At 45.9% G+C, this 18,004-nt stretch overlaps 1 protein-coding gene across 7 annotated transcripts in view; it reads right to left on the bottom strand.

Annotated features, from left to right (window-relative positions):
- COL6A3 (collagen type VI alpha 3 chain) overlaps positions 1 to 17,752 on the bottom strand; it is an 81,606-nt gene extending 63,854 nt beyond the window's left edge. Inside the window, exons 1-3 of one of the 7 annotated variants that reach the window (XM_045066871.1) lie at positions 17,209 to 17,752; positions 4,263 to 4,383; positions 2,150 to 2,767 (exon numbers count right to left, since the gene is read on the bottom strand). In XM_045066871.1, coding sequence (XP_044922806.1) covers positions 2,150 to 2,767; positions 4,263 to 4,353 — 709 coding nt within the window. In that variant the 5' untranslated portion in view covers positions 4,354 to 4,383; positions 17,209 to 17,752. The remainder of the gene's footprint in view (positions 1 to 2,149; positions 2,768 to 4,262; positions 4,384 to 17,208) is intronic. The other 6 variants (XM_004743674.3, XM_004743675.3, XM_004743676.3 and 3 more) reach the window with 6 other exon arrangements.
- Between the last annotated feature and the right edge of the window lie 252 nt (positions 17,753 to 18,004).

Here is an 18,004-nt window from a genome sequence, read left to right as displayed (position 1 = left end):
TAGAACAGTGGGGACCATTAACATTTCGTACACATACAGGTGATGGGAAGAAATGGCCCTAACTTACTAGCAATCTCTATACTGCCCTCTGGCAACCTTTCTTAAAAACCATAAGCAGAGAATGATTATTATTTTACTTTTGGCTATGGAACATGCAGTGGGCTGTGATACTGGAGGAATTGCAGAGTGAAGTTAATCAGAAAAGACAACATAAACGGATTAATATTCCACCCTGGAGCTGCTAGTGGCTTGGACACTAGAAGACAGAGATGCTTTCTAGGCATAAAAACAAAGGTTTTATCATCTGTGTGGAAACAGACTCTAGGGACAGGCTCTTCCTCGTTCACTGATAGAATGGTGAAAGGTAAGGCAAACTCATCCCCTCTTTTTCCTGAGTCAGCCAAGCCAGCACTCAAGAAAAGATGTCCCATTTCTCTACTGATCACTTCACTGTTTGGACACAGATTAGTTCTTATTGCACCATTCAGAAATGTGATTGTTGGTGAATTACTGACACTGAGAACATTGTAGAGACTGGGATAGGTCATCACAAAAACCCACGTGTCATATTCCTGTGGCCCAGAGTGTTTGGTTTGGGATGCTCTGGGGAGTCCCAGATCCATCTCCTATAATCTTGCAGGATCAACACGTCTGTTATGACAGGCATGTCACACATAGGAGAGGACACCTTCCAGGGTTAAACATAAATGATGGAAGCCATCACTCACTCCTCTGTCAGAGGTAGACCTGCTGGCAGGGGTGTCAGCCTTCCCACCCCTGTCACAACTAAGATCATGGGACCCCTAGGGAAGACCACTCTCTGAAACAACTTGGGGTTGATTAGTTCTGGAACCCTTTCTCCTCCAAGCTCTGCCTGAGATGACCGGTTCCTTCTCCTGACATCTAGTCAACTTCTTCCCCAGTCTTTGCTTTCTGAATCTGTATTCCCCCATTATCCTCACCACAATCCAGAAAGCTCTACCTTTCTCCAGACTCTTCATGCCCCTCATGCCCCTTTCCACCAGCCCCTCCCATGTGACCTTTTAGATTGCCCAATTTATGCCTCAGAATCTCAACTCTTTCTTCTCCCTGCTCCACCCCGTGTGTGGAATTAATAAGAGATGGACTCTCCGCCAGTCACCCAGACTCCTGCCTCTTATCTCTGAACCCCTGGGTGGCAACCACCTTGGAAATTTAGGAGAAGCCATGGCCATGGATCTTGCTCCCATGGTGGCTTCCCGGGTGTGGTGTGGAGCCTGCCCAGGCCGCTCCCCACTCACACCTCCTTCAAAGAGTCATCCACTTCCTCCTCCTCCTCCTCAGGGCACCCAAGTGATCTCTCCGACCTTCCTCAGAGATTCCCTCCCATCATGCTCAACCTATGTCCACACCACACACCCTGGGCTCATCTCCAGAGACTGTAACGTCTCTGTGACTAACCCTCCTGAATGGCAGCCTCACAGGTCCCCCAAGGCCCTCTGCCCACTGTACCTTACACACATGAGGGCCACATGGGCCTGTGAGCTTCACTGGACACTACCTACCCCCACAATTAGCTCTCAGTCTCCCTCCATCCACAGTGGTAGCGTTCCCCAGATTACACACCCGGCTGCCTCTCTAGGGCTCCTCCCCATCCTAGTCCACACCACTGTCCCCATCTTCCCCCCCATCTTCCCCAAAGCAGGACCCCTGTGTGGGCCATTGCAGGAGCTGACTGACAAGAAGGTCCCCTTGCCTCTCTTTCACTCTCTTTCTGCAAGCTCTGCCATGGCCATCCAGCAGGGAGCCCTCTTTCCAGGAAATGGGCTCTCTGTTCAGGTAACAGGTGCGAGGGATCTTTGTTAAATGCCTGACCCACCGCATGGAAGCTGCCTTTGCTAGGAATGGTTGAAGGACCTCCTGTGGGATCGTAATGGCAGATGGGGGTTTTATTGAGTTCATATTAAACTGCTTGAGGTAGGTGAGAGCTCTATTTCAGAAGGACACTATAGAGCATGGTCAAACCTTTGTTTTTAGACCGGTGAAGAGCCATCTCTTCCCAGTCCCACCCACCCGCCACTAGCCACAGTGTTGCTCGAATGCCAGCGGTTGCCAAGCTTATCTCCAAAGAACAGCAAGGCAGGCAGCAGCTTGGCCATGTTGCCATTACCTGTGATGTCTTTAAGGGTCTCTGTGCCTCCAGCCCCTTCTGGAGCCACGGATGACTGCACACAGGACACTAAGTTTCCTACTATGTCATGAAGTGAGGTAAAATTCTCTAGGTTGAAAACATGCAGATTGAGCCGTTCGCTTGCTATTTCTTTTAACGCTCCTTCATCTGCTTCCTCAACTCCAATCGCAAACACGTTAACATCAGCAGACTTAAGTTCCACTGAGGGCAGAGCAAGGCCGTCGTCCGAGTGTCCATCGGTTAACACTACGATAACCTGAGGGACTCCATCACGGGCCCGGCTTCCAGCAGCCTCAGTAAGGTGATTCTGCATTACGTATTCTAATCCTTTTCCAGTCTCATTGCTTCCCCCAATATAGGACATGTTGGAAATGTGGGAGAGGACTTCTTGCTTAGTACGGTACGTATTTAACAGGAACTCAGTATGTGGGTTGCCGTTGAACTGGACCAGAGCAAAACGGAAATCACTGTCTCCCACAGCTAAAGATTCTATAACATCATACAGAAACTCTCGAACAAGTCGGAAATGTTCCTTTCCAGTGCTCCAAGAGGAATCCACTAGAAATATTATATCGGCAGCAGCACCATTTTTGACATCTTTAAAAAAAGACATTGGTTTAGATTTTTCTCCTGTTCAGCGCAAAGCCTTCCTTCCTACTCTGTCTGCACTTGAACTGGGCGCTCTCTGAGGGAGCTCGCTGACTTACCTGGGTGCGGGGACTTGACTGCAGCTGGTGGCCCCTCACTAGCCCATGTTCCATATGCAATGAACCCTATATGGGAGCCAGTGGCAGGCTCCAGAAAATGGTGGGGAGGGGGGCGGGAGCATTCCCTGGAGTGTCTTTTCACTCAGGCATGATTCTTTGTGACAGCTTGAGCCCCAAAACCCACCTGATGAGACCAGAAGGCTATCTCATCAGAGATCGCCCACCAGCATTTTATGAGTTCATCCTTCAGTTTGGGCTCTGAGACTGGGCCTCAAGAAGAAAGAACCGTGAAAACTCCCACCACTTTACATCAACTAGTCTCCAATGCTTTGAGTAATTTGTGAGAAGAAGAAATGTAATAAAGAGGTCTTCCTTCAGTGAAGACTTGTGTCACTGTAGAAAAAAGCAGCATCCCGTTTTTCTGTTTTTTTAACATGAAGAAAGGTACTCTAACCAGTGACTATATATTTCTCAGGGCCAGAAAAGCCTTTGAGATGTGAGACGTTATCTATCTTTTTCAAAGATGAATCCAGTCCTCTCTGAAAGATAGAAGCAGGAGGCTCAGGGTGTCAGGCTGTGGGGTGCCAAAGAGTGCCCTTCTGCGCTGTGGGCCAGGCTGGCCGCACACAGCCAGCTCCTAGACTCTACTTACCTCAGGCTGCCCTGATGCCCCAAGGAATGTCCCCCTTTCCTTGAGGCGGTACTCAGCTCTCTGCCCTCTAAGGATCACGGAACCTTGTGGGAGGATCCCTGCCCAACTCCCAACTTTCCAGGCAAAGAAGAGGAAGACCCAAGCCCATCTCCCCATCCCTACAAGCTAATACTGCATGAAGCATTTCTCAATTTTCTAAAACTCTGCAAGCAACTTCTTAAGAGACTTAACTCGGATCTATTTTTTAAAATGGTTTTGAGAAACTGACTTTTTCAAGATAGGGTGATTCTAGATGAAAAATGTCTTTATGTGCCCATAATGATAGAGAGGGGGTGATCTGTGTGTTCTGTTTTTAAGAAAAATGTTTATTTTCAATCATTGTCTTGCCCTGGTTTTATGTGCTGTGAGACCAAACCAGTGCCAGAAAGGTAGAACACCTCTATATTTGGTAAAATATTTGTGAAACAAACTTTCTGCTCACAACCAGTGTAAAGACAAACCACCTGTAAACCAACTCCAGGTTATCCAACCTAAGTTTTCATAAAAATAAGCCATCTTTCCCTGATACAGAGCATCTGGAAAGGTCTATAGCCTGAATGAACACCTGAAAACAAAGGGTTTCACCATCTCTTCAAACCATGTCTAGGTTCTATCTCAAGCTTGTGAGGTCTCAGATCTACAATCAGAGAACATATTCCTTTGAATAAAAGTAAGAAATGTTTCTGGATCTTACCTGCTTGCTGCTGTTGGGCACGGGTAAGAGAAAAGCCTGAGAGAAAGAGACAAAACATGGCCACCAAGGGCAAATGTCGATGTTTCCTCATTTTGAATGTGTCTAAGCACCAAGTGAGAACCTAAACGAGAAAATAGGGCAAAGCAAAGTGATCAGTTTCGACACTCAGATTACAAACTAGGATTTATCCATCTTGTGAAACGTAGCTTTGACTAAACAATACATGAGAATCTTTGAATCTAATGATTATATCCCTTTGGCCATAGCTTTAAAAAAAGGTCCGGGGGGGGGGGCAATTAAACTTTGTTTCCTCTCAGACTGAGTTGGTTATCAAGTCACCAAACAAATGGCAAAAGGAATCAAGAGTAAAGGTATTTGTGGGCACAAAGGATGGTAGGTCTGTGACACCCAGCTTAGTTGTGTAGATTAGGTTTGAAAGAATCCCCCAGGAAATCTTTAGTTTATGGAGAAAATGGGCTTTGCCCACATTGGAGTATGTGCCAATACAACCATGGCCTCTGGACCCACTTCAAATCTTGCCCTTACTCTCTTTTTAGCACTCTTTTCCCAACAAAAACCTGCTGTGTGCCAACCAGCAATCTCCGAATGGAATGTATCCAGGGACGTTGAATCAACAAGCCTATGAAGCCAAACCTGAGGACTGACCACGTTGCTACATGGTGTCCTATAGGCACACACCACTTGGTGGCTGCACACATGACTTTCAACCAGCCAAACTCGTGTTCAGATGGGCTCGGTAGCCTGGGTCACCAAACTTTTGTCCTATAAACAACACCCTCTCCTCACCCCAAATCAGAAAGCACCTCTGCCCTATCAAAATTCCAATGACTTTTTTTTGTAGAAATAAGGGGGAAAAATCCTAAAGTCATAAGGTGTTCAAAAGACCCAAAGGAGCTACAATGATCTTGAGAAAGAAAAACAGAACTTGAGGTGTCACATTTCCTGATTCCAAAACATATTACAAAGCTACAGTCTTTAAAACAGAATGGTGCTAGAATGAAGACAGACGTATAGACCAATGGAAAGAGACAGAGATCCTGGAAATAACCCTCACCTCATGTATATTGTCAAACAATCTTTCAGAAGAGCGCCAAGTCTAAATAATAAGAAAAGGACAGTTTTCAACAAATAGCGCAGGGAAAACTGAATATCCACATGCAAAAGAACAAAATTAGATGCTTATCTTATAATATTTACAAAAACTAGCTCGAAACAGATTAGAGATCTAAACATAAGACTTGAAACTCTAAAATTCCTAGAAGAAAATATTGAAGTCTTCATAACATTGGATTTGGCAATGTTTTCCTGGATATGACACCAAAAGCAAATGGGAGTTGATGAAACAAAAACTCTGCGCAGCAAAGGAAACTATCAACAAAGTGAAATCAACATACAGAAAAAGAGAAAATATTCACTAACTCCATATCTGACAAAGGTTTCAATCCGGAATATATAAAGAACTCCCACAACTCAACAACAGCAGCAACAGCAAATAATCCGACTTGAAAATGGGAAAAGTGCTTGAATAGACATTTCTCCAAAGAAGATACACCAATGACCATTAAGCACATGAAAAGATACTCAATATCACTCATCATCAGAGAAATGCAAATCAAGCCAAGAGATATCACGTCACACCCATTTAGAATGAATATCAAAACAATAATAATTGATAAGGATGTTGGAAAATTGGAACCTTGATGTCCTACTGGTGGGAATATAAAACAATCCAGCCACTATATAAAATGATATGGAGGGTCCTCAAAAAATTAAAAATAGAATTACCATATAACCCAGCAATGCCACTTCTGGGCATACATCCAAAATAACTGAAATAGGATTGCAAAGAAATAGCTGCACATGGAAATTTGTTGCAGCATTTGCCACAACAGCCAAGAAGTAGACACAACATAAATGTCCACCGATGGATGAACAGATAATGATAAATGTGAGACATGTGTGTGGTGAAGTATTACTCAGCCTTTAAAAATAAGGGAATCCTATCATATGAGTCATTGTGAAACGAAGCTTGTGGAAACCTTGAGAAGTGAAATGATCCAGTTACAAAAAGAAACATACTGCAAGATTCCACTTAGAGGAGGTATCTGAAGTTGTCCAACCGTTAGAAACAGAAAATAGAATGGTGGTCACTAAAGGGTGGGAAAGTGGGGAGATGCTCAATGAGTAAAGAGTTCCAGTTTTGCAAGATGAGAAAATTCTAGAGATTCATTGCACAACAAGGAACATATAGTTAACATTACTGGACTGTTCACTTAAAAATGGTTAGGATGGAGGGCACCTGGGTGGCTCAGTGGGTTAAGCATCTGACTCTTGATTGATTTTGGCTTGAATCATGATCTCGGGGTCAAGAAATTGGGTCCCACTTCAGCATCCACAGGAGAGTCTGGGATTTTCTCTCCCTCACCTCCCCCACCTCTCTCTCTCTCTCAAAAATAAATTTTAAAAATCCTTACAGAAACATGGCTAAGATGGTAAATTTATGCTATGTGTGTTTTACCACAATTTTTAAGAAAGGACAGGAAAAATCACCTGTTTTCAAAAGTAAGGGTAAGAATGTGCCCCTTAAATGTAGCCATTGATTTAACAGGTATAATATAAACTTTTTTTGAGATATGATCATAGCTAAGAGCTAAAATGGCAACAAAATCCAAGTAAACATTTTCTTAAAACATGCTTCCTTGCCTCTATAATGAATCAGTATAATGTTTATTTTCTCCCATAAATAATACTTGGAAAGGAAGAAGAAAATATGTATCAGGCAGCAAAATTTAAGGTTTGGGGAACAAGACTTGAGTCGTTTGAAAGTAAAAAAGAATCTGATATAACAGTGAGACCTGGTGCAAAAATTATTTCTGCCCTCAGTACGGTCTGAGCTCTTAAATCAGCTCCAGGAAATGCCTAAGCTTTTGCACCTGTTGACCTCTCCAGCTTGACCTTCCTCTTGCCCTAGGAGATGGCCCAATGATTCTGTTCACAGTTGTCCACCATACAATGCAGGAACTCCATCTTCCCCACATTGTGAATGAAGCCAGTATTAAGGATGATCTGCTATTGTCAGTGTTATATAGAGAAACACAAGTCATAATAGCAGAGGAAAGTCTGTCTATGTAGTAAGGTGGCCTTGGCAGGAGACCAGTGTCCAGTTGGAATACTCAACAAGACAGAATTGAGGGCCAAGGAGAACCAAGAGGCAGCCCTCAGAAGGCTTCCACCTAAGGACACAGGTGCAGTGAGCATAAAGAAAACCTAAGCTGAGGCCCATAGTTTTGCCCACCACGTGTCAGGCCCAGAGGGAGAAGCTGGAGTTCAAATCTCTGGCCCAGCTCTGAGGAACAGCAAGACGCAGAGTGTGGGCTCTCAGCCAGCTGGCTAAAAGTTGGTGGACTAGATGGAGAAAGGCAAAACTATAAAAAAGAGAGTGGATTCCAAGATCCACTGCACCTTTAGATTTCCAAGGAAAGCCAACAAAGAGATAAATCAACCCTGTGACTCCACTTCTGAGAGCTTAAAAAGAGAACCACCTGTTGATACAATTTTCTCTTGAAAACATATCAACACTGTGAAGAAAAATCTGTTCTCATGATGATCAAGAGGCCAGTCTTTAAGAGGACATCCTTTCTTTCTTACAGTAAGGTGACAGTGAGTGGTCACAATGGCAGCATTTCAAAGGCACAACCCAAACATCTTGGCTTGAAATTGTGAACACGCATTAGACATGGATCAATACAGTGGAGAAGGGCAGCCCGCAGTGCTTGGCTCTTGGTGCCATGGTGTCCCCAAGTCCTAACTGAGTCCTGGCTAGTGTTCATGGCACTTCCCACAGGTACCACTTGCCTGATTGGTCTACTTTCTCCACTGAGGATGACCTTCCAACCCAGCCCCAAGATTGCCTCCTCCACCACCTAGGAATCCCTCAAGCCGATGTTCTACCCTGGAAATTTTCCAGATTTTTTCATCCAGCCATAACTCCTTTTCTCCACATTCTGCTAGACCTATTTCTGAATTTTTCTTCAGGGGGAAAAAAAAGTAAATGCAAGGTTTTAATTTATATGTTTGTGTTCTCAGTTGAGGGTATACACATTTTTTAGAGGGGGGAAAGGGAAGAGGGAGAGAAAGAACCTCAAGCAGACTCCATGCCAGCATGGAGCCCAACACAGGACTCAATCTCACAATCTGGAGATCATGGCCTGAGTCAATATCAAGAGTCTCTTAACTGCCATCCAGGCGCCTGGGGATATACACATTAGAACAATGTAAAAGTACATTGTACGTGTACTATTGTTGATTCTTTCTATTAAAATTAAACATTGGAGTTTTCTATCATCAATAAGCATCCTATTAGAAAATAGTTTTATAGGAAAATTGTGTGTCCATATTATTTAAATGCTACTGGATTCTTCCCAAAACTCCAGGCAGCCCTTTCTAAAACAACTTGTAATACTGTAATTGGTCAAAACATTTTTTTAATATGGATCCAGAAATTTCACAGGACCTGTCAACTTCCCACAAACGTGTACACAACTGTATCTGGGGTTTTCTGGGGATAAGATCCATGTCCGCGTGTGATTTTAGAAGCATCTATTCTACCTCCCCACTAAAGTTTAAGTACCATAGTACCACCGCTTCAGTGAAAAATTTTAATGTGAATCTTTCAGGGAGTCTAGCTTAACCTTTTTAAACATTTGATCTACGCACAAGATTCAAGGTTCTAAGTAGTGCTTTTGTTTAAGAATGAGAGCAAGAGACTATCACAGGGCCTCAGCAGAAATCACTGGACCGTGTAATTCATGCGGGGGGGGGGGGGGGAAGCAGGAAGGGAGATAAGATCTGCTCACTCCCTGCTGGGTGTGGGACAGGAGGACCCCAGGCCCCTGCCAGCAGCCTTCACAAATGGGTACACTGTGTTCACCAGTTTACTAATGGCTTTGTAACCATCCCTGCAACTCACACAGTGTCACATCTGACTTCTTACAGTCCTCGGGTCCTCTCCTACGTTGAACATGGAGTAGGCTCTCTACTGAGAAATTCCGAAATAATTTTCTCATCTTTGATAAAGCGCAAAAAAAAAAAAAATCTAAACTGTAATGAGATGAAATCTCTAACATCTTCCTGAGACATTACTTACTCCAACTCTTCTCTAAGGACAATGAACCTGAAATTGGTTGAAAATGACATATAAAAACTTTGATTTCCAAGATACTCATCTTTAGAAGAGTAACCCCATAAATGAAGTGCTGCCCATTGAGACACAAAATAATGAAATGAGTGTACAGTGCACAGGAATTGTGTTTTCTAAAATCTACCCAGATATTAAGGAAAAAAGGAAGGGAGGGGAGGAGAAGACTGGAAGAGAACAGGGGGAGGGGAGGAGAGGGGAGGGGAGGGAGGACAGATGCGGAAAACTCCTGTTTTGGAGACGTTGCTTGTGTTATCCAAGCCACACTCATGACTGATGAGCTCACGTGGTTTGGCCAAGTTGAATCCCCAGGTGGGAAAACTGCTTTCGGTCCCGCACATTTTCTTGCCATCATGCTTGGGAGCCAGTCATGTGGCTTTAGTGTTCCTCGCCCAGCTGCTGGATATTTGTTAATGTGTCTGTTTGCAATTAAGTCTATTCTATTTATCATGTCATGGAGTCCCAATTTTTAAAACTGAAGTTTTTAAAAGATGTCAAACATCATCTTCCCAAATGATCAGTGGGCTTGCTCATTTTAGCAAGGGAGAAAGACGCAGCCCCTCCCTCATCACCCTCCCCCCAACCCCAGAAAATAGAGGCAAGAGAGCCCGAGTAGTATTTATGGCACTTCCGTCTCACCCATGGGATTTCATGCCCTCCACCCAACAACCCAATGACTGCTTCCATCCCCTCCCCCTCATTTTATAGCTGGAAACTGAAAGCAGGGGAGGCAAGACCACATGGATAAAACAAGATAGAACCAGAATCCTACCCAGAATCCTAACCAAAGTCTGTGTTTGCAAAGCCCATGGGAAAATCCCCTGAAAACCCTGAGAGACGGTGCCAGGTCTGGCCCAGATCCCAAGGAAACTCCCTATCTCTTCTGGGGGAAAAATAGACTTCTCTGGGGACAGATTCTGTGTCAGGAGGATCCATTTGCCTGCTGCTCTTGTTTTAAACATGAAAGAAAAGTCAGAATTGGCCGCCTGAGACCCTTGGGTTGGGTGCGGTGAGGTTCTTCTTTGTGTCATAGGTTCTGGGTCCAGAAGTCAGCGGATTCGATCATAGAACTTCATTAAAGTTGCATTCTTATCTTTCCATTTGGCATTAGCAATTCCTTTCATCACTCTGCCTTGTTCTGAGAAGGTTCTGAGCTGCATTTTTCCTTTTTGTATCTGTCCAGTTGAAATTTACAGACATCTCTCATTTCAAAGATGGCTTTCCATAGACCTCCAACTTGCCATCCTACTGGGTCATATTCCAAAGACTTCCCCCAAGCTATTCTGCAATTCCATGAAATTCGTTTTCATAACATCTACTCAAAAGCTTTTTCGCTTTCCGTCTCTGGAAATCTTTTTTAAGAAAGACACACACACAGGCACACAAGGAAATAATTTTGAAACAAAAGCTTAAATATATCCAGAGGCCCCATTTTGAGGGCATTTATTCATTCTTCTGTGAGCACTACTTTTTAAAATCAGTCTGGCCCTCCTACAAGTTCTAGGATTTCGGTTAACTCCTGATGTCCCATTTAAAGTGGGAGCTACAGAAATCCTTGATGACCAGGAAGGCGTGTGGCCTCTCTGCTGCAGACCAGAAATCACACATCAGGAAACCCTGGGGGCTCAAGCTGGCAGCCCGAGCTGTCTTCTCGGGCCTCCTTCTCTCCCTCCCCTTGCCTTCTGGCGGGAATCCTGGGAAAGGGGCCCTCGTTCTTGCCCACCAGGAAGGAAGAGAAGAGAGAATCTATTAGGTCCTCCATTATAGAAGGAAGAGGGTGGAATTTAATATATCCCTGCCCTTTGAAAGAGTTTTGGGGGAATCCTCAAAAGCAAATGCTTTGGAACATCTCAGAGAAAACCCCTCTAAATCTAAAGGTAGTCTTTCAACTGTTTATTTTACAACTTGAAGCTCATCTTTCCATTCTATGAAAAGGCCCAAAGGAAGAGGGCATCAGCCACACATACATAGGTCTGAGACATTATCTGTTTGACCCAGGCTCTGAACGTGTTTCCTGCGAGAGTGAAATTTTAGCTCTTCTGATGATGTATGTTGGCTTGGCCTCACTGCCACCCACAGTGTCCTTGTAAACACTCAGTGGCCAAGTCTAGATCTTTCATTGTTGGCTCCTCCTGGTAAAGTCAAGTAAAACGATACCCATTCAGCAGCTCCTGTATTTAAACAGGGCAATACAGAAAGGGAGGGATGGGATGTCCCCCCCATACGCAGCCTCCCCACTGAAGGAGGCCACCGGCAAGAGTATGCTAAGCACCATCAGCGTTAGCTTCTTTCCCCCTGTAAAGGCCACTTGAAGAGCCTCCAGGTGAGCTGCCAGATACGTGGAAACTTATTTAAAAAACCTATGACTAAGGTCCAAGATAATAACCACGAAGCAGAAAGTTCCACATCAGTGGTAGCTGGAAAAGCTCGACACCACCACTCATGTGTAGAAAACATTCTGCCCTCTTCAAGACCAGGCAGCCAGACACGGCATTTTCCCCGTTTCTCCTGCTAACGATAAACATTTAGCAGAGACTAGATGGGATTTGACGTTAAAGCAGAGAGAGAGTGCCTTCGAAAACACTTCAGAAGAAATTGCACACACGTCCAGCCCATGCCAGCGTCGTGTCCCGAGAGACTGCTACTTGGGCTGGCACTGGCCTCTGGCCACCTCTCTGCCTTTCCTGGCCACAAACTTTGGGGGCTCCTGGCTTCTCCAAAACCATGCTGTTCCACTGAGGAATTACCCAAAGTGGTTAAAACGTGCTCACACTGCAAGGAAAAATTAAACATCTTTGTTTTCTGCTCTGATTCATGATCAAATCTGAAAGAGAAAATTATTTAAAGTAGACTTTTTTTTATAAAAACTTAAGTCAAAACCTCTAATATAATATTATCAACACCAGATTTAGTGTAATAGCCTGGAAAAATTCTACTTCCTTACCCCTCTATCAGTAATGATCAGTTAATCTCCCTACACTCTTACGTGTAAGGTTCTGCTATGATTTCCTTCCCTCTGTCTCCCTGGGCCTGACCAGGGATGGGTCTCCTGCTGCCCCCACAAGAAACAGAGAGCCCCCCACCAGGGGCATATCGGGCAATGTGTGAGCCTCGGCCGAGCTGGCCCTAGCTCTGGGTGCTGGCTCGGGAGTGCTGAATCAACTGATGAAGATTCCAGAAGAGAAAAACCAGTTTCCTGGAATGGCTTCCCTTGAGACCTGAGTCATCTACAGCTGCTGTTCAATTTTTAATTTTCCAATTAAACTGACCCATGAGTTCTTCCTTCCAGTGGCCAATGCTCAATGCCCTGGGTCCATGAAAAATAAATGTATATAGTGCACACCAGGGAAATCTTACAGAACTAGTTCCCACCATGATTTCCACTGACCGTTCCTAACTCATGAATATTTCTCTGTATCTCATGAGACTTAGAATTCAGGAGGAGGACAGCAGGATCATGTTCTGCTAGATGCAGCCAGACTCCTACAAAAGACTAGCAATTTGCCTTTGGGAAAGGGTTTGGCAGAACTTTTCCTGTTTGTCTTATTTTTTCTCCTCTTTCCAGATTTTTTTAAACAATTACCTCTCTGCTAAGTAAACTTATAATATACTATTCCATAGAAGACTGGTCAATAGGAAGGAGTGCCTTTGTTCATATGATATCCTAAAATATTCTCTAACGACTTCTGCTCCCTTGATATTCCCAGTCTTGGGGTATCTGCTTACGAACTCAATTTAATATGGGCAAGAGTACCCAGAAATGCTGACTTTGCTTTGCTACTAACACTGTGATCTCAGACTAGTCATTCACTTCTCTGTGCTCCATTCTTTCACCTGAAATGTCAAGGGTGTGGAGAAAGCATCCACCCAGGTAGTAATTTTTTGATATTTAAAATAGCCGAATGGAAATCACATATTTGCCAAACAGAGGGTGAGGTCTATGTCTCAGTCATTCCTGTACCCTCCCTCAATCTCTAAGCTCCCCAGCCCATGGAGCAGAGCACGGCTCATTGAGCTTGAATGAATGAGAACACATGAACCAAGTAGAAGGTTAGGGACATCCTCTCTGAGCTGGCATCCTGTCCTTCAGGACCCCAACGGTGGGGGCCTCGGGCTAACAATCTGAGCTAACGATACGTCTAATTTAAAACGGGACGTTTGTAATGAGTCTGTGTGAATTTTTTTTAAGATTTTATTTATTTATTTGACAAAGATCACAAGTGGACAGAGAGGCAGGCAGAGAGAGAGGGAGAAGCAGGCTTCCCGCAGAGCACGAAGCCCAATACGGGGCTCGATCCCAGGACCTGGAGAACACGACCTGAGCCAAAGGCAGAGGCTCAACCCACTGAGCCACCCAGGCACCCCATGAATTTTTTAAAACTTGTTCAATTAAGTTGCCTCTCAGGAGCAAGTAGCAGAGGGCTGGTAATGAAAAGTTTGGGAATTACTGGATCAGTTCCCCTTCACATTATTCCTGCCAGTTTTAAAGTTCAAAAGTCCTACATGGAGACAGCATGGCCTCAATATGCAAATTTGCTTTGGTTCTGAAACAACCTACTGTTAATTTACACTTTTCTTAGGGATGGGAGCAAAATGTTTCTTTTATAAGTTCTTACTTGACTGACGCCCTTGTAATGAAATTATTTGAGCGTGCAAAATGCCTCGCTTCAAGGCATAATTTTACTTCAGTACCTGAGCATAGAAAAAAATAAAATTCTAAATGTATATCCACTTCAGGTATTACAGTCACATTTTAAAAGATGTGTGTTTAAATAGTCTAAAGTTACCCCTGAGCCCTGCTGAGAAGACTATCAACCTACTCCCTACAAACCCAGAAACCACACCCTGAAGCACTCCCACCACTTGGAGACTTTGCCAGAGCTCGGAAGGGTGCACACACCGCCCTCTAGAGGACAGAAAACCAGCCTGCGTTTTCAGAGTAAGCTACAGGGGGTCAATGTGCTAACTCAAAATTTCATCTCTCTCCCAGAATAGACTTATGAGACCAGAAGATGTTCGAAATTATGCTTTCAAAAATCAAGATAATGTGGACAGCCTCCCTTTGTGAACAGGACGCTGTGTGTCATAAGCAGGGGTTAGGCATCCCCCTTGATTTAGAGGGAGAAGGCAGCATCTTTTCCTTAAAACAGAGAATAACCTTCCAGAATTTTTATGTTGGAAAGACAGACACCATATCTGGAAATGTGAGGGTGAAGAGAAGCGTCCTTATCTAGTTCAAGTCTGTCTGAATTAGCAGAACTTTTTAAAGCTTCCCTGCATTAAAATTTGAATTACTTTGGGCTTCCATTTCCTCAGCCAGAGCAGCTAACGAGATTTCTTTAAATGTCAGGTCCCTCCTGACACCATCAGCTGTTGGTGCCACAGTGGAGTGGTTCTCCCTGCCTGCTTTCCACGGCGAAGATACCACGAGGGCCCGGGGTGGCATCGGTGGCATGGGCCGCCGGGTATAATTTGTCCCACTGAGAAGGGGAAGCTGCCTGTGATTCCTCCTCCAAGAGATAACAGATCCTCTCGGGTTCCTCCAAACTAAATAGTGACAAAAACGAATTGTCAAAGAAAACTGGCTGAGGCTATTAGCATGCCTGCAGGACAGTCTCGTGGCACAGACTTTGTGGCTTGCTGGCAACTTTTAAACCCTAATTGTGGAATTTCACATAAAAGTGGGTGGCAACGCGGGCGGCTGGTCGGAACTGTGCTTTATCCGGTTGAGCAAGTTCCCCGGCCAGGAAGCTCCCGAGGCAGGAACTCTCTACCAACTTCCAGAAGGGATAGACGACTGATTTCAAGCTGGTTTACAGCAGTGGGCCCTGCAGCCCTCTGCCCCCAAACTACAAATCCATCATTGATTATCAATTGAGGGTTTCTTCCTACTTCATCATCGGCGATGTGTTAGGTTCTAAGCTATGAAAATGACAAAAGGCACTCATGTGGCCAGAATAAAGGGAAGTGCGGAAACAAAGACATTTCTATCCAGAAAGATCTTATATCAAAAATGCCCTTAAGACCCCTCGTTTGGACTTCGGCCATATATCCCATCAGAAGAGCCACGAGCATGGTGGGATGGAGCTGGCAGAGCGGGATTCAAGAGCTAACCTTCTAGAGGCTTCCCTGGCCACCTCCCAGGAAGGTGGGGTGGCCACACCCTCCAATTCCCCCATAGGAAAAATGCAGGATGGCCACACTTTTCCACCTTGCTGTGGCATCCTCTCCCAGACCCTGTTCTCCACCCAATGTCTTCTTCTTGGTTTTCTCCCTGCCAGACTAGGGAAAGAGAAAAATAAGTCTCACAGTAATGGCAACTCCCTGCCTCAACAAAGATGGTTAAGCCCACATGACCATTGCGTTGAGCTCCTACAAAAGTCCCTCACCTCCCCTCCCTGTGCCTTCACACTCAGCAACAAGTCCACATTAAGAACAAAGTCAAGTACAGGTCCCACCCTTTTGGTCCCCAGCCCCAGAGGCGGCCTAGATGTCAATTAAAGTCATTTCTGTTCAGTGTCCTGAACTACTGGGAATGGGTGCTCTGGGAGGTGGGGGGAATCCCAGGTCGAGGAGTAGTATCAGTCCACATGGGCTCTGAGTGCCTTTGCAGACCTCAGATCCTACAAGGATAGCTGTGCACCAGGCAAGGAGCTGGCTGCCATGGGCCAGCACCACTGCACTCCCTCTGGGCACAGGACACACCCCTGTGCTCGGAGCAGCTTGTTCTTGGAGCCCAGACCGGCCTCTTAGTGTGCTCCTAGGCCAGGCTGTGAAATGCTGATGTGGGTTTTATTCCCCTCCCCCACTCCTGGATTCCCTTGGTTCCTCCCAGCGACCCTACCCCTGCTTCAATCCTGGTCCACTTTCTAACACTTGAAACAGGTCCCCAAGGCCAGCTGGCCACTGTCAGGGAACACCATCCATCCTGGGTGTCCCAGCTTAAGAACAGGCCTTGGGCCGTCCGACTTGGCACCCGCACCACATCTGGGCAACCCGGGCGGGCCCCACGGCCCCAGGAGCCCTGCCTTATCCACTGGGCATGTGGCCTGAACACCAAATGCCTTCTCCTCCTCTGGCCTCGGCAGCAGTTTTATGCAAACCCCCCACCCCTGGCCCCAGGACAGAGACTCCAACAGTGACCTCAGGTTCCTGAAAAGAGGAAACCCTTCGTACCAGCCGAGGAACTCTTGACTTGGCCCCGAGCCAGGGCACCAGAGTCGCCCCCAGCCCCCAAGGGTAACAGATGTGCTCCACCAGCCCCTGTCCACGTGGAGCCTGGGGCAGAAGGCCCACCTGATGTGCCCACCTGGGAAGATTACTTGGGAAGATTCAGACAGAATCTTCCCCAGAAAGCTGCTCAAAGGGTAGTTGCGAATCCTCGCGAAGACACTTCTGCTAACAAAGCAAATTCTTCCCCTCCCCCAAGTTTCAGAAGGAGAGACTGTCAAACAGACTGCAGCCCAGAAACACTGCAGGATGGGCAGAGGAAACCCACAGCGCCACGCGACTGCAGCCCACGGGCGGGCCGTGGCCTTCACCAAGCTGCAGAAACTCCGGGGCCCCAAAGTGGGAAAGAAAGCTCAGTTGAGTCTTCCAGGGACCAGAATCATGTCCGGAATACCAACTCCAAAAGAGTGACCACGAGAACCCCCTGGTAACGCTCAACCGGGGCTAAAACCGTTCCTTCTCGCCCATGAACCCGGGCAGAGGGGACCACACACTTACCCTGAGCAAATCTGAAGAAATGTATGTCCCTGGGCTTCTCTATTCACTTAGGTTCGCATGGTTTTCCCGGCTGACGGCGTCTGCTTTCCTTTCTGCAAGAGCGGGGCTCCGGGTGGAGGAGGAAACCCCTTGCGGTCCTCGCAGGAGGCTGGAGCGCAGGAGAACTGAGCGGCCTTTGGTGGAAGACTGAGCTCCAAACCCTGGACTTGATCCAAGGATACAGTCAGGGCTTCCTCCAGCTCCTCCTCCTCCTTCTCCTCCTCCTCCTCCCCACTCCTCCTCCCGACCCCTCCTCTCCCTCTCCCCACTGTGGGCCTGACCCAACTGTAAATGAAAACCAGACTTTCTGTGCTCTGTTGCTTCTGGCCCCTGCTGCAGGCTGATGTCACCCTCCGAAGGCTGTCTTCACCCTCCAAGCCTTTTGCTGGACTCCCGCAAACCCCAACCCTTGAAAAGAAATCCACCTCTTCCACTCGTCACCTTTTGGGCTGGGCCCCTGGTGGTAAAGAGAATGAATTTTGGAATTTTTTTTACGCGGGTATCCATGGTTTTCCTGCCGTGTTTTCCAACACCATCTGCAGGGAAAACAGGAAATGCAATCTGCCCCAACTCCACCCTCACCACGCCCTCCCATTTCTCCTTGAAGTTTCTGAATCGAGACTTCTCTTAATAACCTCCCTTTCAAGGATAAAAACAATTAACATCTTCTCGGCCTTGTGCTGAGCAGAGCTCTGTTCACCAGGGAAAGGACAAGAATGTGAAGCTACTTATGTTTAAAAGCTCTGTACAGAATGAT

This window comes from Mustela putorius, unplaced genomic scaffold (assembly GCF_011764305.1).
Source record: "Mustela putorius furo isolate JIRA1106 unplaced genomic scaffold, ASM1176430v1.1 tig00003869_pilon_pilon_pilon, whole genome shotgun sequence".
NCBI lineage: Eukaryota > Metazoa > Chordata > Mammalia > Carnivora > Mustelidae > Mustela > Mustela putorius.
This window is presented reverse-complemented; position numbering and strand designations above follow the sequence as displayed.